This window comes from Siphateles boraxobius, unplaced genomic scaffold (assembly GCF_051911475.1).
Source record: "Siphateles boraxobius isolate OS27281-9 unplaced genomic scaffold, OSU_SipBor_1 66, whole genome shotgun sequence".
In the NCBI taxonomy this organism is placed as follows: Eukaryota; Metazoa; Chordata; class Actinopteri; order Cypriniformes; family Leuciscidae; genus Siphateles; species Siphateles boraxobius.
Window position 1 is genome coordinate 8032936 of NW_027509193.1, and position 25868 is coordinate 8058803.

Sequence of the window (25868 nt, forward strand, 5' to 3'; positions counted from 1 at the left end):
CCCCACACTGGATTCAACAAATCATTAAATACTAAAACCCCCATCAGTCTAGCAGTTTAGTTCATATTCAGACAACTAATTTATGGAAATGGCCTCTTTATGAGATTTGCCCGTGTATTTACAAGACATTAACTTTCTAAAACATTTCAAAGTGAAAACAACTGTTGACAGCCATCGAAATACAATACTTGAGCTGAACCCAAACCAAACACGTAACTACAAACAAAACTTTATTTAACTCCAGGTTTGGAAGAACTTTTGCAACAATTTCGAGTTCAACGATTAGACAGTGATTAAGAAACCAAGCAGTCTTGACAGAAAGTTCACTTCAGTTTGGTAAATCGAGTAAAATACACCAGTGTTGTTAACATTATCAAAATGATACACACAGAAGTCAACTGACAAAAGAAAACTCAAATACAAAAGTTACATAACTAGAAATCTACCAGCCATGTAATCAGACTTTATTAAATGTACTATTAATAGCTAAAGTATAAAATAAACATGTTTAGTTTGACTCAATCTATTGAAACTTAGTGCAAGATAAAAAAAAAAAACAAGGCAGTCTTTGAGGGGAAGTACAGAGAAACCATAGCTAAACAAGTTTTAATCTTGAAAATTTATCCTGTCACTTCAGGCATTTGTTGCTTTGCTCATGTCAATGTCGCATATTTCAACTTGCAATTAATATTACAACTTCAATCTAAACAGTGGTTTCTGTATAGCTAGTGGTCCATTAGATCCAGTACAGTAGCAGAATGTCATTCACTCTATGTGGACTTGGCAGGAGCAAAGCCAACGCGGTCTGCTTCCCTGTCAAACACAGTGTAGTAGCGGCCAATGAACACGTCTCCCAGAATCCACAGCGGCCCGGCAGGAGGCGGGATATCCATTGCCATAAAGCCAGACAGACAAACACTTACACCCATATGAGTCACCTGAGAAGAGATAGAAATTAGATAAATTGAATTCAATAGAGCGCAACAGTCAGTAAAAACTCAAATCAAAACAAATCCCTTTTCAGATTTATTTTGAACTACAACCTTTTGAACGAAAAGATAGTCTTACTGTGAGCTACGAGGTTGTTAATCGATGGTATTTGCTGAAGCTTCATTTTAAATGATCGTGTTTAACAGCGGAATTCCAGTAGTGAAAAACTGCATTACACATGATGCTATACAAAAAAAGCAACAAGCTGCAAATGATCTCTTTAGCTCCGCCCACTCCCAGGAAGCACTGCAAATGACGTAATCGAGTCACTCTACGCTCTCAAAATACTTAAATGTTTATTTATATATACAGGTCCTTCTCAAAAAATTAGCATATTGTGATAAAGTTCATTATTTTCCATAATGTAATGATAAAAATTAAACTTTCATATATTTTAGATTCATTGCACACCAACTGAAATATTTCAGGTCTTTTATTGTTTTAATACTGATGATTTTGGCATACAGCTCATGAAAACCCAAAATTCCTATCTCAAAAAAATAGCATATCATGAAAAGGTTCTCTAAACGAGCTATTAACCTAATCATCTGAATCAACTAATTAACTCTAAACACCTGCAAAAGATTCCTGAGGCTTTTAAAAACTCCCAGCCTGTTTCATTACTCATAACCGCAATCATGGGTAAGACTGCCGACCTGACTGCTGTCCAGAAGGCCATCATTGACACCCTCAAGCAAGAGGGTAAGACACAGAAAGAAATTTCTGAACAAATAGGCTGTTCCCAGAGTGCTGTATCAAGGCACCTCAGTGGGAAGTCTGTGGGAAGGAAAAAGTGTGGCAAAAAACGCTGCACAACGAGAAGAGGTGACCGGACCCTGAGGAAGATTGTGGAGAAGGACCGATTCCAGACCTTGGGGGACCTGCGGAAGCAGTGGACTGAGTCTGGAGTAGAAACATCCAGAGCCACCGTGCACAGGCGTGTGCAGGAAATGGGCTACAGGTGCTGCATTCCCCAGGTCAAGCCACTTTTGAACCAGAAACAGCGGCAGAAGCGCCTGACCTGGGCTACAGAGAAGCAGCACTGGACTGTTGCTCAGTGGTCCAAAGTACTTTTTTCGGATGAAAGCAAATTTTCCATGTCATTCGGAAATCAAGGTGCCAGAGTCTGGAGGAAGACTGGGGAGAAGGAAATGCCAAAATGCCTGAAGTCCAGTGTCAAGTACCCACAGTCAGTGATGGTCTGGGGTGCCATGTCAGCTGCTGGTGTTGGTCCACTGTGTTTTATCAAGGGCAGGGTCAATGCAGCTAGCTATCAGGAGATTATGGAGCACTTCATGCTTCCATCTGCTGAAAAGCTTTATGGAGATGAAGATTTCATTTTTCAGCACGACCTGGTACCTGCTCACAGTGCCAAAACCACTGGTAAATGGTTTACTGACCATGGTATTACTGTGCTCAATTGGCCTGCCAACTCTCCTGACCTGAACCCCATAGAGAATCTGTGGGATATTGAGAAGAGAAAGTTGAGAGACGCAAGACCCAACACTCTGGATGAGCTTAAGGCCGCTATCGAAGCATCCTGGGCCTCCATAACACCTCAGCAGTGCCACAGGCTGATTGCCTCCATGCCACGCCGCATTGAAGCAGTCATTTCTGCAAAACAATTCCCGACCAAGTATTGAGTGCATAACTGAACATAATTATTTGAAGGTTGACTTTTTTTGTATTAAAAACACTTCTTTTATTGGTCGGATGAAATATGCTAATTTTTTGAGATAGGAATTTTGGGTTTTCATGAGCTGTATGCCAAAATCATCAGTATTAAAACAATAAAAGACCTGAAATATTTCAGTTGGTGTGCAATGAATATAATATATATGAAAGTTTAACTTTTATCATTACATTATGGAAAATAATGAACTTTATCACAATATGCTAATTTTTTGAGAAGGACCTGTATATATATATATTAGGGGCGGGAAAAGATTAATCGCATCCAAAATAAAAGTTTGTGTTTACATAATATATGTGTGTGCACTGTGTATAATTATTTTGTTTGTATATATATATATATATATATATATATATAAATAAATACACACACATGCATGTATATATTTAAGAAATATTTGCATGTATATACTGTATATATTTATTTATAATTTATATTATATATAAATATAAATATTTTATATATAAATAAATAAAAAAATCTTATATGTATACATTCATGTGTGTGTATTTATATATACAAAATAATTATACACAGTGAACACACATATATTATGTAAACACAAACTTTTATTTTGGATGCGATTAATCGCGATTAATCTTTTCCCAGCCCTAATATATATATATATATATATATATATATTTTGTTTTTCAATAAACTAAATTATATTGCTTTTATACATTTGATCAACATTCGTAAATGAGTAGTTTTAGATTTCTTCATCGTTTTTAATTCGATTATGCTGTTCGCAATGCTTCGTGGGCTTGTAGTTCTTTCCCTGAATAAAACCGTTGGGTACACTTAGTCTTGTGCCTTTGTCTTTTTGTCTGAATCAAAACTTTTTTTCTTCAAATCAAACATTGCACTGTTGTGATTCACCTCATAGCTGTTTGCCTGCGTTCATAGGCTTATAACTCTTTAATGAAGACTTTAAAAAAAAAACCTATGGGAGAATGAATGGAAAAAATACTTCTGGAACCAGCTGAAATACTTGCGCTAAAAAAGAGGGCGGGCATTAATGCACTATATTATTTACTTAAAGTGTAACTTTGCAGTTTTTCAACCCGCTTTGTATTGTTACAAAGGTCGGTAGTACATGTAAATTAACTTTTTACTCATTCATCGTGTTGCGAAGAAACCCAGAAATTCACGTTTATTTGTCAGCAAAAGTCTGCATGTTGATGACTTTTGACAGCTCCAGGGATTTCATAAAAACTACTGATTGTACTTCCGCATTTCTTGTATCCCCACCCACAGACAGCTGGATCGAGGCAGGGGTTATTCCCAGAACCAATACAAGTTGACACCATTATGACTAAAAGTTTGCTTCCTACTAAAGCAAGGCTATATTTGATTTAGGCAAGCGTATCCATAGCAGACTGGTGGGTGCCGCGTGGCCAGTGCATTATGGGTGTTGAAGTTTTCCTACCTATTTGGCAAAAGTGAAGACAACAGCCTTTTTTCTCTGTGTGGACATCTTTTTGAGATTTAATAAATAAAGACGACAAGAATAAAAGAAGAAAAACGATCCTGTGTCTGGTATCCGATAAATAATGGGTTTTGACTTAAAACATCCCAATGTCCAACGAATACACAAACTGTTGGGGACAATGTCAGGTAGGCTAATATTAATACAATGCAAACAATTCTATTTTTTTATGCAAATGAAATCCCTAGAGATATATCGACATTCTAATGAATAAAGACATTTTAAATATATTCATATTGAATGCTTTACAAATAATAATAATGTTGATAACAACAAAAAATAGCCTATTAATTAGCCAGCATTACTCTTTGCATGAACAAAATGCGCTATGCCATTCATCCAGAGAGCACTCAATCTCTATCTAGGCAGACTGTTCCCTTCTAAATATTTTGAAATTGAGTGTATAGCCTAAAGTTAAACTTATAATCTCCGATGTTGTTTTGAGTGTTTTAGATGTTTTGAAAAGCAACTATAATTGACCGAGGCGTTATTAGTCATGTGAACCCATCTTTTCTTTCATTTTAATGTAATTAAATTGTTTATATATTAGAATGATATAAAAATCTATATACAAAAAATGGAATGGCATTATATCAACGGGAAATTACATGACAGATAAAAACAACTAAAACTCAACTAAATCCATCAGAGTGATGGAAATCCTAATAACTATAGTGCAACTTTTGCATATCTATCATGTTACAGTGCTTTGTGCAAACTTATAATAATGGATTACAATAATACTATAATGGATAATAATAGCACTTATGTAGGCAGTATCATTGGAGATAAAATACAAAATGCATATCCAGTATTCTAAAATTGCAAACATCTTTAAAGCTGCCAGTAGGGAGAAAAACATGGGCCATAATGTAAAAGCTTTAATGTTTAAATTCATCCACCATCTATAGACATTATGGCATATGTCATACAGATTTTTTGAAATTAATGTAATTTGTGGATAATGTTATAGGTAATCGCGCCCATGCGCGTTTAAACTTTCATGATGTAATCGAAACCCTACTACAGCGCATGCGTGTTAAAATGTCAACTACGTATTTGATATCAATTAGCTCTTTAACATTATTCTGTCTTATTCTGTCTCCTGAGATTTGACTAGATTCCAAACAAAAAAGCAACAGAAAATGTGAATGATTATCACAAATTGAGATTCTGTGACAGATTATGAGGTTCTAGATTTGAACATGGTACAGAGTTACCCTACAATGTCCCTTTCCAACCTCCACAGACTAAAAGGAAAACCCCAGCAGATTCTGTACCTTTAGAACATAGTCCTCTCCAGTTAAATTGAACATCTTCCCTCCTAGGCTGAAGGAAACAACGGGAAGTGATGGAATCTTCTTACAGTCAATCCAGTACTACAGAGGAAACATACAAATATTTACATTTCAACTTCCTCACTTTATGCTATAAAATAAACACATAAAATAAACATAAAATAAACAAATAAAAATATTAAGATAAAAAGTGTCAAAAAAAGTTTATGAAGGGACATTTAAGCCTTTAAGACCTTTTTAAGAGCAAGTAGAGAAAAATTAAGGAATAAATTAAAGGGAACTTAATATGTCAATATGTTCTCTAAATGTGAATCTCTATTCAATGTGAACGTCAAGTGTATTTTGATCACACTGCACAAAAAGTGATTTTATTCCTCAACAAAAGTCTTAAGATTCTTAAAATCAAACTGCACTTACTAGAGATACAAAATATGAAGTCTTGATTTCTGTAAAATTGATCAAAATGAAATTTATGATTAAAACAAGACTAAATATCTGCCAATGGGCTGAGAAAAAACAACTTAATTCAAAGGCAAGTTTGGATAACTCATTGGCAGATATACGTTCTTGTTCTATGCATAAAAGCACTTAAAGGGATAGTTTCCACAAAAATTGTCTCATTTATACAGATTTGGAACAACTTGAGGGTGAGTAAATTTCTTGAATGAGGGAAACTGAACAGTTCTGGATATTTTTTTCCATATGAAAGTCAATGGTGCCCCAAAGTGTCCTGGTTACTAACTTTTTGATCTGCTGAACACAAAGGAAGTTATTTTAGAGAAATGTATATAGGTTTGGAACAACTTGAGGTTGAGTAAATAAATTTTAGGTGAATTTTTTTTTTTTTTTTTTTTAAATTTCAAGAGTTCTTTTACACTTACATCTCATGTAAATGTATCTCGATTCAATGATTTTTAGATATTTATTTTCGGAAACAGGACAATTTTTTTTTGCAATGCATGCAACATTTAATACAATTTAAGGTTTCAGCTCTGATTTAAGCCCTTTATTTGCAAATTAAGACTTTAAAAAAACAAAAAAAACCCAGAAACCCTGTATATATATTGATATTTTAGCTGGAGTTCTCCTCACCTCTCCCATAAGCAGTGGTATGGCTCCGATAGTTTTCTGCAGGGCCCGCACCTCTTGAACCGGCCCTGTGATCATTGATGTTCCCGTGTCAACAATTGCCTGGCATCCACTTTTGCAGAGGGTAAGAGTCCCACCTACCTGAACCCTGTAGGAAAATTACCAATATATGCAACGAGTTACTACTACACATAGATTTTGCCTCAGATACCAACAATCATAGAGACTGAACTCCTAAAAATTGTTGATAATCCGGTAAACCAAAATCAATCAAGTCTGTCTAAAACAAGGGCTAATCCTTGAGCAGAATCGTTGAAAAGCCACAGTCTTGGCTTTTGAAACTGTAATGGTGAACACATACTCATCCATCTTTATCTGCCAGTAGGCTTTTCGCGTAACATTGACGTAATGCAGATCACCGTCGAAATACTGGTTGTCAAAACCTCCCAGCATCAGCTCACCTCCAACCTCACCTGCAGGGTCCCTGCACACAACATTTATTAATAAAATTTAACTTGTTCATTAATCCAACTTTTAGGTTATTCATACCTTATAAAAGACATTTAGTCGCCAAAATGTAGTCAAAACCTGATGCACATACACCGGTTTGTCACAAATAATTCCGTTAGAAAAAAGAGGCTTTTTATACAGAGAACAATCAACTATTGTGTGATAAATTGGCCATAACATGCACGTGCGTTTTGGAAAGCAAGGAGGGGGTGGCACTGCTATGCAAGCAGTATTGAGTCATGCGTTACCGTTTAACACAAGAATAAATACAATTCTTTCATGCTTAAGGTCAAACTATCAGTCTACATCTGTAGGCACATTCTTCAAAATTATAAAACTGAAATGGAGAAGAAAATAGAGGAACCTCAGATAAGGGAAACAAGGTCATTTCCCAGTTCCTTCCCAAACTCTCCCATGTCAATATTAAATGTCCACCGATTGGCTAAAAGAATCTAAAAAAAACAGTAAAATGAAACTTGAAATGGAGTAACAGGAGCAAAGAGCAGAAGCAAGCCTTACCGGTTGATATAAAAAGAGAAGATATTCTGGGGCAGGATTTTGGCAGCCATGGCTGTGTCAAACACCGGCGTAATCCCATTTACAGAAATGGCGGGGTATGCCATGCCCAGGACGCCATCAAAACGTGCCACCACGAACACAATCCCAGGCTGTTTAACCGCCTCGGCAAACTGCTGGTCTGGCACCTTCAGCCCTGCCAACTACAGACAGAAGTGAATGAGAGGCCGTCACGTTGATGCCTCAACTAGTGTTGTAAAATTTATTTCGTTATTTGGAATAAAGCTGAAATTAAAACTAATTCTAAACTGGTGGTTAAAAAAAAGTTTTAAAAATGCAATGCATTACTGTAATGCAAAGTTGAATTTTTCAGCATCATTACACCAGTCTTCAGTGTCACATGATCCTTCAGAAATCATTCTAATATGATGATTTGATCAAGAAACAATAATTACTATCAATGTTGAAAATATTGAGCCAGTAATTAAGCACCAAAAAATTGCTAAATCATCATATTAGAATGATTTTTGAAGGATCATGAGACACTGAAGACAGAGTAAATTACATTTTAAAACGTATTAAAATAAAAAAAGAGCAAAATATTACTGTTTTACGGTTTTGATCAAATACATTCAGCCTTCGTGAGCGAAAGAGACTTCTTTAAAAAAAAAAAAAGGTAATTATTTCAAACTTTTGACCGCCGGTGTAAATTTTAGATGAAAAAAATTCAATTTAAATGAAAAATTTTGATTTGGCAACCAACTAAAATAAAATAAGTTGAAGTGCTAAAATTGCTAAAACTAAAAATGTAATCAAATTAAATCAAATATAAATGACAAAAGCATTAAAATGAAAACTGAAAATATAAAAAATAAAGCCAAGGTAATAAATATAACATAATATAAACAATACTAAAATAAGACTGGCATCAGCAACTACAACCTTATTGGTTCGTTTCGAAACAAGTTCAAAAGAACTAAAATTTTGATTACAAAGCTATCAGATTTCTTTGAAGACCTGTAATATAGTGTGGTATGGTGGGTCAGTTTTATGGCGCTTTTACAGCTTTCATGACAGGTTACTGAAGTCTTTAGCCTACTCACAGTAACTGTATCCTGACTGATGAAGCCAGAGAGACTCCCTCTGCCGTACTGGATCGCGAACTCTGTGCCATTTTGAACATACGTGCTTGACTTCTTAGAGTTGTAGCGATGGTGCAACCCTGATAGACAGCAAGAGTAAGCACAAAGTTACTAAAGAAAACAAAAATCAAATACAGATCAATACAATCATTCAAAACATCACTCACAGCATGCGATGTCCAGGAAGGTGCAATGGATAGATGGAACCCAGAGGTTAGATGATCCAGTGTCAAACAGCACAGTGAAGTTCTGAGGAGGGGTACCAATACTGACCACTCCAAAATACTGGGCCTGAAGAGGGAGAAATGACAACCAGACTAATTATATTCTTCACACAAGAACCAAAAGCAAGACAAGGGATGGAATAGCAAGTTCTCTTACATCCATGAAGTTGGTGAGTTTCTCTACAGGTGATGGTAGTTGTGTTGTTTGCGGTGTTGTTGTGATAGTCGGGATTGTAAATTTGACTTCGGAGGTTTTCTCTCTGGCCATGGATTTGATCTCATCAATAGTCTTCCCATTGTCTGCCAACATGCGGCGCACAGTGCGCGTCTTGTGCAGAGGAATTCTAGAGATACAGTAGAGATAAAGAAATAAAGCACCCGAGTGCGTGCACCTGCTTCAAGTAGTTTATTGCATCTAAGGTCACAATAAAACTTTCCAAAGAGAATGTTAGTGCTTGTACGTGCCATCATTACCAAGGCAATGCTATGTTTTTGCTATGTCCTAGCGATTATTCAAACTACGTTCTCTGTAGGTGCAGTTTTTAACACAACCTAGTGAAAACCTTCCCAGAAGGTTATTTATAGAACTTATTTAATAACCTATAGAGAACCAGAACATTCCCTGCAGGTTATTTTTAAATTTTGTTTTGCTGAAATGTGCCATTTCATAAACTACGTATAGGCTATTTTGCAGATACAATTAAATAAAACCTGGATCAGTCAAATGATCTGATCACTTTACCAATATTTAGCCTATAGGCTACCATGGTTAATGGAAACATAAATCAGGCGAATAATTATTAACATCGCGCGTTCGGCACTTTTATAAATACAAAGTTCCCGTAAGCTACGAACCGAATGGACTAATTATCTGCGCAACATGACTGAGACCGGTTTATTTAATTGTGCGGAGCAGGTTCAGACAGATAGGTTTCTATACCCACATACCTGAAAGTTACCCTGAAAGTTATACCCTGAAACGCTACCTCCGTTTTTGAAACCGAAAGTTGAGGTTATCCGCTTACTTACCCTTAAACATACCCAGGTAGACCTATGTGGTATAACACCACGCTTTCTGGAATACCCCCAGTTCTACGGTTTACAAATTAGTTTGTGGCTATTCGGTCATGTGATTTAAACTTTCTGGTCGAAAGCACCAGTTGGTGCTACAATAGCTTTTACACAAAACGCCCTACTGTTTGCATCCAGACTAAACTGAAGAAATATAATGCGTCGGATCTGTTGATAGAAGATTCAATTTTATTGCACCTGATAAACTTAAATAGCCTACTGTGTAAGTGAATGCGCAGTCACGATGGGGCTGTTTCCTTTTTTGTAAACTCTTTCATGAATAGTTAGCCTACATATGTAGGCTATAGCCTAAATATGAGCAGGACATAAGCGCTTACATCGATTACATTTTTTTTAATAAAAATGATGCATTACCTGATTATTGCTTGGCTGTCCTCAATTAACAACCAAATTAAAAACGCAAATAGGTGAAAGCGATTCATTCTCTGATCTTTAAAAGAAACAAATAGTTTAACTTCAGATCTGAAACAAATTCAATAGTACGCTTCCCACCCTTGTGCATAAATATATCCGCAAGTAGCCGAACTTTCGGAGAGTTTCGTGCAAGTTCGGGGGTTTCCGTTCTCCTTAAGCCTGGTTGGCTAGTAGCACTCATGTAACACTACTATTGGGTAAAAGAACAAATCAATCAAGTTCGATTTCACACACCCGCTACCGCTTCCTCAATTTACAGCCTGCTGAAATGTGGTGTAACTGGTTTACAATGACAGATCGTGTATTTATGTTTCAGTTGGCTAGCATTTAAATTAGCCAAGTTCGAAAGCATATAGGCTCCCAAATGAGCAACCGTGACACTTTTCAATCTTTTCATTTCAGACAAACATTTCATCTTTGTTTCTTATCCAAGTAGGATCATGTAAATAATGATAAAAATATCCTTCCTCTTTTTCGTTTAACATAAATTAATGCAATAACGGCCAAAGGAGGAAGTGGAGTAGCCTCTAACCAACAAAACGGAACCCAGATAGATACCCCCCCCCCCCCCCCTTTTTTTTATTTTTTTTTTACAAACTTTCTTTTTAAGGCTTGACTTGTTAGCGTGGGCCCTGCTGGTAGATGACAGACTAGGCCTACACCATTTTACAGGCAACAGCAACACTATTTATTCAGTCATTCAAAAGTACCCATTTTGATGGAATTATACTTGTACATTTTATTTTTTGTCTTTTACTCCCTTTTTATAGAAAGTTTTTAAAATATATGAATGCCGTAAAAACAGTTAATTGGTCAACAATTTTACTGTAAAAAATATATTTTTGAGTAGGCTATGTTTTGGAATTTGCAGTCAAATTATATAATTATGAAACTATGAAAAAAGGTGCATAATAAGTGGGCTAATGCTTATATTATTTAGCCTCATTCATTGGCCTACACTGTAAAAAAAGGACAATATATATATATATATATATACATTTATTTATTTTTTGATGTAATTTTACATAACATTTTCTGTATTTTCTTGAGCTTTTTAATGTTTAATTAGGGATCTTAAATATTGTGGAAATTTATGTAAAAACCATGAAATTACCAATAGGACTGAACACTTCTACAATTCAAGTAATCACCCTCAAGTGCAAAACTTATTTCACAACTGCAACAATATACCGATATAAACATTAGTTAATAAATTCAACAATATACCAATATAACAATTAGTATAACTCATTCTAGTTCATAACTACAACAATACACCAATATAAAAAAATGTCAACAGATAAATTAGTCATCAAGAGAATGAAAAAATAAAATAAAATAATTAAACCATGAAAAAAAGTTGTAAAACAAGTGGTTTCAAAATCTGTGACACTGCCAAGAAGTTCTGCAAGGTAATGGAGGAAGATTTGACACTCTTACAAAAGTTTTTACTCAATTTATTCATAGTCTGAAATTTTGTTGATCAGTGAAACTGTGAAAGAACCTTTAGACTGACTGCCAGTTGCTTTCTTGATGTGCTCTTTTCTACTTTTGATCCCTTATCTGAGTTTATCTTGAAAAGGCATCTGTCGATTAAAAAAGAAAAGGAAAAAGAAACCTCAGTAATAAAACACGGACTGTTTAATATGCTCTTATTATATATTACCAATAAAAGCAGAATAGTGGGAATTTGCACAGGGGATGCTTGTAGTGGACATTGGCAACAAAGATGTGCATGTGAGAGGGTGTTGTGTGTGAGAGAGACTGTATGTTGTTTGTGTATGTTAAGTGTATGTTGTGAGTGTATGTTGTGAGGGTGTGTTTGAGAGTGAGTGAGGATGTGGGTGAGAGAGTGAGTGTGAGGATGTGTGTGAGAGAGGGAATGTGAGGATGTGTGTGTGTGAGGATGTGTGTGAGAGTGAGCGTAAGAGAGGATGTGTGTGAGAGTGAGCGTATGAGAGGATGTGTGTGAAAGTGAGTGTAAGGATGTGTGTGTGTGAGGATGTGGTTGAGAGTGAGCGTATGAGAGGATGTGGGTGAGAGTGAGTGTGAGGATGTGTGTGAGAGAGGGAGTGTGAGGATGTGTGTGAGAGTGAGAGTATGTGAGGATGTGTGTGAGTGTGAGAATGTGTGAGAGTGAGCGTATGTGTGTGAAAGTGAACGTATGAGAGGATGTGTGTGAGAGTGAGTGTGAGGATGTGGGTGAGAGAGTGAGTGTGAGAGAGTGTTATGTGAGGATGTGTGTGAGAGAGTGAGTGTGAGAGAGTGTTATGTGAGGATGTGTGTGTGAGAGTGAGTGTGAGAGAGTGTTATGTGAGGATGTGTGAGAGTGAGTGTGAGAGTATTATGTGAGGATGTGTGAGAGTGAGTGTGAGAGTATTATGTGAGGATGTGTGTGAGTGAGTGTGAGAGAGTGTTATGTGAGGATGTGTGTGAGAGAGTGAGTGTGAGAGAGTGTTATGTGAAGGATGTGTGAGAGTGAGTGTGAGAGTATTATGTGAGGATGTGTGAGAGTGAGTGTGAGAGTATTATGTGAGGATGTGTGAGAGTGAGTGTGAGAGTATTATGTGAGGATGTGTGTGAGTGAGTGTGAGAGAGTGTTATGTGAGGATGTGTGTGAGAGAGTGAGTGTGAGAGAGTGTTATGTGAGGATGTGTGTGTGAGAGTGAGTGTGAGAGAGTGTTATGTGAGGATGTGTGAGAGTGAGTGAGAGAGTATTATGTGAGGATGTGTGAGAGTGAGTGTGAGAGTATTATGTGAGGATGTGTGTGAGAGAGTGTGAGAGTATTATGTGAGGATGTGTGTGAGAGAGTGTGTGTGAGAGAGTGTGTGTGAGAGAGTGTTATGTGAGGATGTGTGTGAGAGAGTGAGTGTGAGAGAGTATTATGTGAGGATGTGTGAGAGTGAGTGTGAGAGTATTATGTGAGGATGTGTGTGAGTGAGTGTGAGAGAGTGTTATGTGAGGATGTGTGTGAGAGAGTGTGAGAGTATTATGTGAGGATGTGTGTGAGAGAGTGTGTGTGAGAGAGTGTGTGTGAGAGAGTGTTATGTGAGGATGTGTGTGAGAGAGTGAGTGTGAGAGAGTATTATGTGAGGATGTGTGAGAGTGAGTGTGAGAGTATTATGTGAGGATGTGTGAGAGTGAGTGTGAGAGTATTATGTGAGGATGTGTGTGAGTGAGTGTGAGAGAGTGTTATGTGAAGGATGTGTGAGAGTGAGTGTGAGAGTATTATGTGAGGATGTGTGAGAGTGAGTGTGAGAGTATTATGTGAGGATGTGTGAGAGTGAGTGTGAGAGTATTATGTGAGGATGTGTGTGAGTGAGTGTGAGAGAGTGTTATGTGAAGGATGTGTGAGAGAGTGAGTGTGAGAGAGTGTTATGTGAGGATGTGTGTGTGAGAGTGAGTGTGAGAGAGTGTTATGTGAGGATGTGTGAGAGTGAGTGAGAGAGTATTATGTGAGGATGTGTGAGAGTGAGTGTGAGAGTATTATGTGAGGATGTGTGTGAGAGAGTGTGAGAGTATTATGTGAGGATGTGTGTGAGAGAGTGTGTGTGAGAGAGTGTGTGTGAGAGAGTGTTATGTGAGGATGTGTGTGAGAGAGTGAGTGTGAGAGAGTATTATGTGAGGATGTGTGAGAGTGAGTGTGAGAGTATTATGTGAGGATGTGTGAGAGTGAGTGTGAGAGTATTATGTGAGGATGTGTGTGAGTGAGTGTGAGAGAGTGATTGTGAGAGAGTGATTGTGAGAGAGTGTTATGTGAAGGATGTGTGAGAGAGTGAGTGTGAGAGAGTGATTGTGAGAGAGTGTTATGTGAGGATGTGTGTGAGAGAGTGAGTGTGAGAGAGTGATTGTGAGAGAGTTTTATGTGAGGATGTGTGTGAGAGAGTGAGTGTGAGAGAGTGATTGTGAGAGAGTTTTATGTGAGGATGTGTGTGAGAGTGAGTGTGAGAGTATTATGTGAGGATGTGTGTGAGTGAGTGTGAGAGAGTGTTATGTGAAGGATGTGTGAGAGAGTGAGTGTGAGAGAGTGTTATGTGAGGATGTGTGTGAGAGAGTGTGAGAGTATTATGTGAGGATGTGTGAGAGTGAGTGTGAGAGTATTATGTGAGGATGTGTGTGAGTGAGTGTGAGAGAGTGTTATGTGAAGGATGTGTGAGAGAGTGAGTGTGAGAATGTGTGTGAGAGAGTGTGTGTGAGAGAGTGATTGTGAGAGAGTGTTATGTGAGGATGTGTGTGAGAGAGTGAGTGTGAGAGAGTGATTGTGAGAGAGTTTTATGTGAGGATGTGTGTGAGAGAGTGATTGTGAGAGAGTTTTATGTGAGGATGTGTGTGAGAGAGTGATTGTGAGAGAGTTTTATGTGAGGATGTGTGTGAGAGAGTGATTGTGAGAGAGTTTTATGTGAGGATGTGTGTGAGAGAGTGAGTGTGCACCCGCTTCGGATGTCGAAGAGGGTGCTTTTGCCACTCAGTCTGGCTGAGGGAGGCGTGTTCGGGCGGCAAAGTGATGTCAATGCATTACCTCGATACTTATTTTACATATTGTGAAAATTAAAAATTAAAAAATATTTGTGAAGTATAGATACATTTGCATATGTCTTCCCAGTATTTATTTCTGTTAAAAAACAATAAGTTTAAAAAAGTTTTTTTTTTGTTATGCACATTTAATGTTTTTCATGTAATTTTACACAGAACATGTACATTTGCAGTCTATTTCTGTAATTTGACTGCTTTTTTATTTTATTTTTTACAACATTTCAAAAATACATGAAAAATCTGTAAAATAAAACAGTAAAATTCCGTAAAACTAAGAAAAAAACGTTTTGACAACGCGCTGTCCCCCCAATCTGACGTCTGCGTTCCTCCGATGCGCCTCCTCTTCTCTCCTCTCTCGCGCTCATCCCACTGAACCCAGCGCGCGGTATCTATCTATCTATCTATCTATCTATCTATCTATCTATCTATCTATCTATCTATCTATCTATCACAGGCTATGCACAGATGCAGGTTTTGCGCTATGTTTAGTTGCAAGTTAAAAAACCTGTAATGGAAGTTAACACAAGAAAATATTTCCTCATCACTGTAGAACGGCTTGAGTTTAAACAACGATTGATCCCATAACTTTTACCATCTGGGATTGAATAACTCTAAAGGATTCATTCAGGAAAAACTAAGCAAGTGTTGTATCAGAGGTGAGTTTTTTTCCATTTATCTTTACATCTTTTAAATAATCATTTACAAATTAATATCAGTCCAATTAAACATGTTTCCATCCTGATCAAAAAGGCTATAGACATAGGCTACCACAATTATGGGTTAAAGGTTTGCATTCAGTATGAATTGGCATATGTATAAGATTTAAAAAATGGAAATGAGTAAAACAGTTCTTTGTCTTTCTCCATCTCCATTCATTCACTAAAGGTTGGAGCCACTGTGAAATGTGGTACCACTGTGTTAATTTGAACAGGGCAGAATGGGATCAGAGGTCAAAATGCAAGAATTTATCGATGTTGTTAAAAAAAATGTTTTGTGTGTTTTGGTTGAAATAAGAATAAAACCTGGAAAATGATTGGAAGCACACTGTTTGTTCTCAAATGTTTATTTCGTTAATCACTACCATTTAAATGTTTGAGGTCAGTATTTTTTTCTTAAAAGAAATTAATACTTTTCAAAGATGCATTCAATTGTTGCAGTAAAGTAAATTGTTTCAAAAAATTATATTTCAAATAAGTGCTGTTCTTTTGAACTTTCTATTCATCAAAGTGTCCTGAAAAAAGGATAACGGTTTCCATAAAAATATTAAGCATAACAACTGTTTTCAACATTGATAATAATAAGAAATGTTTCTTGAGCATCAAAGTATCAAATACCAAGTAGAATGATTTCTGAAGGATCATGTGACACTGAAGACTGTAGAAGTAATGATGCTGAAAATCAGCTTTGATGACAGGAATAAATTACATTTATTATAAATATATTCAAATAGAAAACAGTGATTTTTAAATTGTAGGAGATTTACTAACTAAAGTTTACTAAAGACAAAGTTCTCCACTCTTCCAAAGGCCGTTGAAAATTTGTTGAAACTTAAGAGCATGGTAAACATGGTATTCTGTTCTTTACGCAACTGAGGTCATTTAAAGACATTATCTTAGACACACTTTGTCCTTTATGTGTAAGAAACTTTGGTAAGAGTCACAGGTGAGTCATAAATTCTGGAAGGACTCTTTTCATCTGGATTGGCATGGTCACATGCGTCTAAAATAATAAACGAGCCCTGCAAGCACAATTAGATAAAATGGGCAATATCGTTTAGCTTCAAAGCTGAGTTTTGTCATGACTTCTCTGGAACATAACATTGAAAACTCCATCCACACAAAGGATTGATACAAATGTCTATGATTCACTGTCATATTTTAACATATACTAACCAATGGTGCTATAAATCCTAAAAAGAATTAGTATGAATATGGGTTAGTGGACGCATGCAATGTGTTGTTGACCTTCATGACCTTAGACAGTCGTCTTTATGTTTCTCATGCAGCTATCACGAGGACAGCAGGATAAAATTAATAAGAATAAAGTTAAAACTGACAATTCTCTTTCTATAAAATATGACTCTTGAATACAACCGTATGAGCAAATTAATTAATTACAAAACAAGTTTTTATTCTCTGGAAGCCGGGCTAAATGACGAAACCCTGCATTCCTGACATGGGTCAGACCCTCAGTCACTTCTCAGATACCAAATACAGACATTGCCTGTAACAGAAATACCAGAATAGATACATTGGTTTTAAGAAGTCTATGATTTCCCAATAATTATATAATACAAGAAGAGGGGTTGTAAACCCACCCCCTTTAAAATAATAATATTTCACAATATCTCAGTTTTTACATCAGTATTTTTACACATGTATTAACCTATACTAACCCCAAACCTTTGAATGGTAGTGTCATTTTTCATTTTTATATAATGTATTACTTTAAGGGAATTTCATGTACACTACATATAAATAAATTAACGGGCTAATTTGCTCTTTCCATTATGTTCAAATGCAAATAATAATCATTTTCCATTGCAGCCCTTCAGTTGGAGAAGGTCACTGCCATGATGCTGACCGTAGCATGTCTGCTTCTGTTTCTAATGAACTCTGTTCCTGCGGGTCAGGCTGTGAAGTGTCCAGCCGTCTGCGTCTGTGACAACACAAAGCTCACTGTGACGTGCGTAGGGAAGAACCTCACACATGTTCCACCTACTATAAACGAGGTCAGTGTGACTTTCCACATTCATTAAAGAAACCACATGAAAATCATCATGCTTGTGTCTTAAAACCATTTATTAGTTCATTAAATGATCCCTTAGAAGTTTTATTTTGCAGAAGTTTGCATAGTCTTCACCATCAAACAAGCAGAAGATGCATTTATAAGACATGCACACTGAGCATTCAAAAAAGGAATGTTTGAATTCCTTTTATATCTTGCCATCCTGAACTTCCTTTTCAAGGGTAAAAGTTGGTATTTGTGGATAATAACTCTTCCAATGCCTTTCATAATAACTTGACTTAAGGGTCATTAAATAGGAATTACTCCCATCTAGCGGTGAAATTGTATTTTGCATTCAAACGAATTGTGCTCTCCAGCGCCTCGCGTTTTCAAATGCGTGTTGCATCTACGGTAGCCGTTATGTACCAAAAAGCTATGACAGGATGTCTTCGGGTGAACAGGTTTGTTATTTCAAACAAACTTCAAATTGACACAACGAACCAACGAATGTTACAGTATGAAGTAGCCTAATGAGTGTCATGAACTATTGTAATTAGTTGTTATGCCTTGTTTACTCGTTATATTATTTTGAAGTATGTGCATTGTTAGATATCATCATCAGATGATTCAACAGTAGGGAGAGGAAGAAGTAGAGGTAGATGAAGAAGACCTACATACAGAATTTATGCGTCTGTATTATTCAATGCGTCTGTTTAACTTTAACTGTAAATGTTCTTCTGTCTATATAATAAAGTAAACAACCAAGAAATTAAAAAAAACTTGTAATTAAGACTGTAACATTGATTTACCTCTCGAGGAGAAAGCAGGACTTCAGCGTCTCTTTTGAATTCTTTCTCCTGCATTAGTTCTTTCCACCGGGAAAAAAGCAATCCCGACATTCACTCATGTTTTTTGTATTCTCCGGTCACGTTTCCTTTTACGATCATTTTTGGTCTGTTTTGGCGAAGAGGATTTGTTATCCAGTGGCTCGGCATAGGTAGTATGGTCCGCCATTAAAAAAAAAGTGACAAGCGCCTCTCACTGCTCTGCTCCTCCGTTTCTGCTGCTTTCAGTTACGTGACGCTGGCTCTGAACGAAAACGCCTTGTGGAATCGCGTTGGCCTAGTACTTTTAGTCCCTCTCTGCTATTATAGTTTTTCAAGATGGCGGAACTACATGGAAGCCTCCGTGGACTTATCCGTCCCATGTATATAAATATAATAAATTCTTCGTTTACGAGGATAAATCAGATAATTGGCAGAGGTATTTGTACACAATTGGGGACATATTTATGAATAAAAATATTTGATTTTAGATTATAAATTACCTAAAAAGTTACTTATAGTCCCTTTAACATAATGACTGCTTCTGAAAACTTAGGGCAGCTGACTTTTTGCCTCACTGCCCTATCAGGCAGTGGTTTTGCAGACAGCATCTGCACACGAAGATACCCCATTGAACCCAGACTTCTGAGGCGGCGTAACGGTTTAATGATCTACAGCAAAATAGAGTGAGCTTTGGGGAAAACTAAGTGAATATTTAATTTCTACAATAGTAATTTCTCGCCAGAAATGACATCATAAGTGGAAAACGTTGATCAAAAATGTACATTTACACACAAACTGACGACCAGCCGCAACTTTCAGACGTCATCTTTATTTTTCTAGCTCAACTGTCACAGAAAGAACAAGATTGTGGGAAATCAAAGGTAGCGACGGATACATCTATGCTGCCTTCAAAAATGGATTAGATGAAGGTATCTCAGGAGACAGGAAGTGAAACTAACATTGTATTCGGACATGCCTTGATGCCTCATGACCTTGGAATGAACCACGTCCTCCGAAGGCAGCATTTATCAGTTTTTGGACGCAGCCGTTTCCAGGCCTGGCTGTAATAATCGCATGGTGCAGGAAATTCAATAGCAAAGTCTTTAATAACAAAACTAAACTTGGAAATACACGCAAAGAATTCTGAGAAAACACAACTACGTATAATGCAAATGAGACCAAACACCGAACATAGGAAACTAAGGGCATACATACACAGGGGAAGACAATTAACTGGAACAGAAACAGGTGCGTAACTAATCAGAAACCACGGAAACAAACAAGCAAAGGGAACACAGGCAAACAGGAACAGAACAGAACCAAACTAAAAATTAATAAAACAATGGGTGCGACTCAATCAGCTCCCTAGCTCCCTATACTGGTATTTATGAACAACATCTGAAATTATATATTTCTGACATTATGATAAATACTTTGCTTGTTTCTTATGTGCAACATTTCAGCCGTAGATAAATTATAAATGTTAGCTAAATTATGTTCATTACCTGTCTAGATGATATATAATATTAATCATGGTTTGTATTGTAAAAGACATCTATCGCATGTGTGAGTTGGGTCACGTGATTTAAGTTTCGTGCTTCAGAACGTCAGTTAAGGGAACATACTGAGCATAGATGCTCCCTCGTTTTCATGGTGAATTGTGAAACTTTTTAGGGAGCGTGCGGATAATGCCATTGAGACAGCCCTTAAAATGTCCGACTCCCTGATTAGTGCCCTGACTGCTGAATAGGGAGCTGCTTCAGACACCCGAAACATATCGGTGACACATATAAGGTCTGTTTGCAACTTTATGAGCATGGGGATCAGCATATTCATACGCAGTATTTGTAATTGTCTTTATCTCAGATCACAGTGAAATTGGACCTGAAGAGGAATCATTTTAGAGAACTGGCTAAAAGTGCTTTCAAACACACCCCCTACCTGACCCACCTGAACCTGCAGGGGTGCAGTATCCAGTCTGTACGAGAGGGGGCGTTTAGGGGACTTTCTCGTTTGGTGCAGCTTGACCTCGCTAACAACAAAATTGACATCCTCTACCAGGTTTGTGGCAGGTTCCTTCTTTGAGATTTTAGAATGATGAATGGTGCTATAATCTTTCTATACCTGACTATTTGTGTGTTTTTATCTCTGTTCTCTCTCCCTTCCTGTAGGAATCATTTGATGGTTTATCATCATTGAAGCAGTTGCATTTAGACCGGAACCGCATTGAAGAGATCCACCCTGGGGCATTTGCTGCGTTAAACTCTTTAAACCTGCTCTCCCTCACTCATAACCAGCTAGTCTACCTCCCCAACATGGCATTCCAGGTACACTGGTGTTCAAAAGTTTGGGGCCAGTAAGATTCTCAAAAAAAAAAAAAAAGATTCTTTTGATTGTTCAGAATCCTGAAAAAATGTATCATGGTTTCCCACAAAATATTAAACAGCAATATATCAACATTGATGATAATAATAATAAATGTTTCTTGAGGATCAAATCATCCTATTATTTCTGAAGGATCATGGGACACTGAAGACTGGAGTAAAGATGCTGACAATTCAGCTTTGCATCCCCGGAATAAATTATATTTAAAAATGTGTTTCAATAGAAAACAAGCATATGGAATTGGAATAAAATTTCACAATATTACTGTTTTTACTGTATTTTTGATCAAATAAATGTTGCCTTGTTGAGCACAAGAGACTTTCAAAAGCATAAAAAAATCTTACCAGTCCAATCTGAATTTATACTGGTTTGGATGGTTGGTTTGAAAGGTTAATGTTATTTCCTTCTGTAGACCATTTTCAGTAATTTTCTTCTTGAATAATTCCCAAATATCTGTGTCTTCCAGGGAATGTTAAATATCCAGTTGTTGCGTTTGAGTTACAACTCCCTAAATAATCTTGCGACAGAAGCCTTTGCTGGTCTTCTTGCACTTACGCATTTAAACCTGGACCATAATGAACTCCAGTACTTTCCTACCAAAACCATGACCAGGTAACACCCTCAACCACTGAATATTATTTTATTTTGCCACAGAAATTGGTTAACAATATTAAATACTGTTGATGATGTCAGATATACTCTGGTATACTCACTGTTCTCTCTTTTCGTCTCAGATTAGTGGAGTTGACTCATCTAGATCTGAGTTTTAACCCCATGACTTATCTGGTGGAGGAGAGCGTGTCAATGCCAAAACTCACACATCTGTCTTTGAATCACATGGCCCTGCAGGACCTGTCTGAGTCAGCTCTGTCTCTGTCTCCCTTTATCTCTCACGTGGACCTGAGCTACAACCAGCTCCCTTACATACAGGCCATCACAGGGCCCTCGCGGCTCACCAGCCTTAACCTCACCGGTAACCATGAATACAGCTCTGCCAGTGTTCTCTCAGTATTTACTTTGTTACCAAACTAACCTTTCAGTCAATATAATTATTTACTCAACAAACATTTCTATCTATCTATCCATCTATCCATCTATCCATCCATCCATCCATCCATCCATCCATCCATCCATCCATCCATCCATAAATGTAATCACCTAAAAAATATTAATGTAATTGAATTATATGCACTTTTATAATATTATAAATGTAATTTAATGACAATAATAAAAATAATAATAATAAAAACTAATTATTATTATTATTTAATATTTAATATTCAATATTCATTTATATTTCAACTTAGTACTAATAATGGAAATAATAATATTAAAATTAATAACAATAACTGAATCATTGTTCATAATCTTCTTAAATTATTTCCTAAAACTTTCGGTGAGCAGTGGTTCTTTAAAAATGCCACTGAATTAAATATAATAATAATAATAATAGTAGTAATAATAATAATAATAAATTTAGTGGCATTTCTGAAGAACCACAGCTAAACCTTTTCCTCAAACTTTTAATCGAACGTTAGGAAACCATTGGAACTTTTAAAAAACTTTTTTTATTCAAGTTATATTTGGCAATGTTCGCGCAGCAACAGAATACAGTTGTCAGTTCTGTATTTGAATCCTTAATCTGGTTACCTTTTACATAGAGCCCCTATAGAATATAGCTGGCCTTCCGCATACAGGTATCTGAGGGTAAAAATAAGAATAGCCTGATAAAACATCTGCTCTAATTATTTTATATTCATATCCAAATGGGCTCAACTGTTTTTTTTTAAGTCTCAAACGCCACTGGGGGTCCAATATACACATCTTTGATGACTATTCTGACTGTTTATTATAAATATTCCAAAACAGTATTGTCAAGACCTCTGCTGGGAAGGAAATATAGTTGGAACTTTAGTTGAATTATTTATCATAGTTGTATATTATTTAACTTTCAATTACATGGCTGTAATTCTGAAGAGCATGTGATTTATTAATTTTAAATATCTCATAATTCATAGATTTCAAAATCAGACTGCAAAGTTATCTCTCTCTCTCTCTCTCTCTCTCTCTCTCTCTCACTCAATCACTGTCCTTCAGGGAACCCCATCAGATGTACATGTTTACTGCAAGGGCTGAAGACATGGGCGATGAGCTCATCAATCAAGCTCTACGGGGCCTGTGCTTGGCCGCCACACCTCTCAGACGAACCTCTAGAAAATGTTCAGGAACAAGACCTCCGCTGCAGACCACAGGATGAGTTGATGCTGGATGTGACTGAAAAAGAAGGAAACGCAGAAGATGGAGTGCGAGAGAAGACCGTGCCAACAGCCAAGCCAAAGAAAAAGAGCAAATGCCCAATCAATTGCCAGTGTGAGGTGAGAAAGGTTTGGAGAAGCTTTCTTAGTTATTTATTAGTAATTTACTAGATTTCTTATTCCGATCCGTTAGTGTAAATATAAACCTAATCTATTCTACATAGCTCCGTCTCAACCCATTTTCTGTTCTCCTTACTCTCACTATCAAGGCTGCAGCTCAGCACGCTACATGTGAGCACCGTGGTCACACTACAGTGCCCACTGGTTTCGCTGGCAACACTCTTCTGCTTGACATGCGTGGCAACCATTTTCATTATCTACCTAGCAAGAGTTTCCCCGGCATCCCCAAGGTGGTGTCCCTACATCTGGATGGCTGTAAGATCCATGAGATTGAGGGTGGAGCTTTCCAGGGCATGAAGGGGTTAATGTACCTCTACCTGTCCGACAACCAACTGTCTTCGCTGGATGCAAAAGCCTTTGAAGGTGCCCGTGAGATCATGTACCTTCACCTAGAAGGTAATAAGCTCACTCATTTTCCTTCTTCAGCTGCACTAGCTCACATTCCCAAACTCCTGGAGCTGCATCTGGAGAGAAACCTCATAGCTAAACTAGAGCCTTCAGGGCTCCTTTCTACAGTTCCTCAGCTGACAGGCCTCTACCTCAACAATAACACCATCGCAACCATAGTGCCAAAAGCTCTGGATCCAGCACTCAAGCTGGACCTCCTTCATCTTGGAGCTAATGTGCTAACGGAAGTGCCGAGTGATGCGCTAGGCCACGCCCCTCTTTTAACTGAGATCCGCCTCTCAGGGAATCCGATTCGCTGGATTGGGCCAAAAGCATTCCGGGTGGTGGCTGAAAGTCTAAAGCACCTGTACATTGATAAAATGGGTATTCAAAAGGTAGAGGAGATGCTGTGCTTTTTTAAATTACAAACTACACAAGATGTTTTATTGCATCCATTATTGAATGATAAAGAATCAACAGTTAATCCTTGCTTTTACTAATCTCTGTAATGGACAATGTTCTCACTCTTTCTTCTTTTTGATTTGTGGTTGTAGATGAGCGTGAGGTCTCTGGCAGGATTTGGTCCAGGTCTGCTGTCTTTGTCTCTGGAAGGGAATCAGTTAGAGGAGTTGCCTGACCTTTCACCTCTTACTGGTCTTCAAAACCTCGCCCTCAACAACAATCCGCTAATGTGTGACTGCAAATTGCTACCATTTTATAGGTGAGATGCACACCAATGAAAATTCATATCTATCTATCTATCTATCTATCTATCTATCTATCTATCTATCTATCTATCTATCTATCTATCTATCTATCTATCTATCTATCTATCTATCTATCTATCTATACATCTATCTATCTATCTATCTATCTATACATCTATCTATACATCCATCCATGTCTGTCTGTCTCAATTCTCTTTCTTTCAGGTGGTTGGAAAATGTGAGTCTGAAGGTTGAGGCTGTGTGCGGTTACCCCCCTGAGCTGAGAGGCCAGTCCGTACTAGAGGCGGTCATCTTTAAAAACTGCTCTAAAGAAAATAATCATTCCTTCAATGAAACCTCCATCCCCACAACAGCCCCTAAACCCAACAAACCCAAACCCATGCAGATCAAAGCAAAGGCCAGACCTATATCATCTGAACCTAATCCAAAACCAGCAAAGACCAAACTGACAGCGGAACCTAAGAAAAAGGAGTTGAACGAACTCAAACCAGTGCGAGCCATGAAAACAACCAGGCCAAACAAGAAAAAAAGAGGAAGGCAACCAAGGATTAAATTATCAAGGAAATAAACCATTTAGTTTTTTATTCAAAGCTGCAGTCCGTAACTTTTTCGGGTTAAAAAATATCCAAAATAAATGTTTGAGCAAGTACATAACCAGCCAGTGTTCTAAACTATCTGCTTGCCTTAGCTTGATTTAAAACTGTAAGCTTGTAATAATGTTTTTTATTCCAGTGGAAGGCCTACTGGTGGATTTCTGCAGGAATTTCCAGCATGTCTTTGTGTCATTATGTCACATCTGTACACACAAAGAAGGTGTCTCGGCTAATATTGCGTGTGAGGATGTTGGAGGTGGATATTTATAGCCTTTTCTCACAGCACTTGATACTTTTCAATTTGATGGCGGACCCCGAAAGGTACAAACGACAATCACCAGTGACAACTGGAGATTCACCCGTTGTAAAATGCAAAAGACTTCGGAGTTCGGAGTGGCTACAGAAAAAAACAGACTGCAACCGGGCCCATGCAAAAACAAGGATAGGCTTATATCGGAAGGGAATTAACGCAATGCTTATGTTGTTAACATAAACAATTTGAGAACAAAGTATAATTTGATTATATTTGAAATATTTGTTCAAAGTAAAGCTGTAAAGATATAGTCACCACTGTATTCTGTGTTTACATCCACTTATCATAAATCGTGCAATTTATTTTAGGGCTGAACAAAATACATTTGTGTTATAATCCGTGAGCCATTACAGCAAAAACTGTTTAGGCATAGGCCTATGTCTTTATTAATAAATATGACTTTTTCTAATATTAAGTGTGTGTATATTTAAATAAATCCTTTATTTAAAAAAAAATTGTCTTGAATATCCAAATCTATTTGA

General features: G+C 37.1%; 2 protein-coding genes across 2 annotated transcripts; one reads left to right on the forward strand and one right to left on the reverse strand.

Annotated features, from left to right (window-relative positions):
- Positions 1 to 217: 217 nt before the first annotated feature.
- Positions 218 to 10578, reverse strand: napsa (napsin A aspartic peptidase). The gene is made up of 9 exons (XM_077211973.1): positions 10398 to 10578; positions 9109 to 9295; positions 8895 to 9018; positions 8689 to 8807; positions 7589 to 7788; positions 6921 to 7043; positions 6563 to 6707; positions 5453 to 5551; positions 218 to 938 (listed from the first exon to the last, which is right to left on the reverse strand). Exons 1-9 carry the CDS (start codon positions 10463 to 10465, stop codon positions 771 to 773), a joined length of 1233 nt encoding a protein of 410 aa, XP_077068088.1. The 5' UTR covers positions 10466 to 10578; the 3' UTR covers positions 218 to 770.
- Positions 10579 to 15348: 4770 nt separating this feature from the next.
- chadla (chondroadherin-like a) lies at positions 15349 to 25797 on the forward strand. Its single transcript, XM_077213812.1, has 10 exons — positions 15349 to 15647; positions 17538 to 17722; positions 20412 to 20606; positions 20717 to 20872; positions 21397 to 21542; positions 21665 to 21903; positions 23028 to 23305; positions 23455 to 24147; positions 24307 to 24473; positions 24685 to 25797. The coding sequence occupies exons 2-10, from the start codon at positions 17564 to 17566 to the stop codon at positions 25046 to 25048; spliced, it is 2397 nt and encodes a 798-aa protein (XP_077069927.1). The 5' UTR covers positions 15349 to 15647; positions 17538 to 17563; the 3' UTR covers positions 25049 to 25797.
- The last annotated feature ends 71 nt before the right edge of the window (positions 25798 to 25868 follow it).

Bases quoted from the DNA above. Each gene is read 5' to 3' on its own strand.
- napsa (XM_077211973.1), bottom strand. From the start codon at position 10,465: ATGAATCGCTTTCACCTATTTGCGTTTTTAATTTGGTTGTTAATTGAG. The intron at 7,044-7,588 runs GTAAGGCTTGCT...TGTTGTGTGCAG, and splicing joins TTCTCTTTTTATATCAACCG to GGACCCTGCAGGTGAGGTTG. The intron at 5,552-6,562 runs GTGAGGAGAACT...TTTCCTCTGTAG, and splicing joins TACCACTGCTTATGGGAGAG to TACTGGATTGACTGTAAGAA.
- chadla (XM_077213812.1), top strand. From the start codon at position 17,564: ATGATGCTGACCGTAGCATGTCTGCTTCTGTTTCTAATGAACTCTGTT. The intron at 21,904-23,027 runs GTAACCATGAAT...ACTGTCCTTCAG, and splicing joins CACCAGCCTTAACCTCACCG to GGAACCCCATCAGATGTACA. The intron at 24,474-24,684 runs GTGAGATGCACA...TCTTTCTTTCAG, and splicing joins AAATTGCTACCATTTTATAG to GTGGTTGGAAAATGTGAGTC.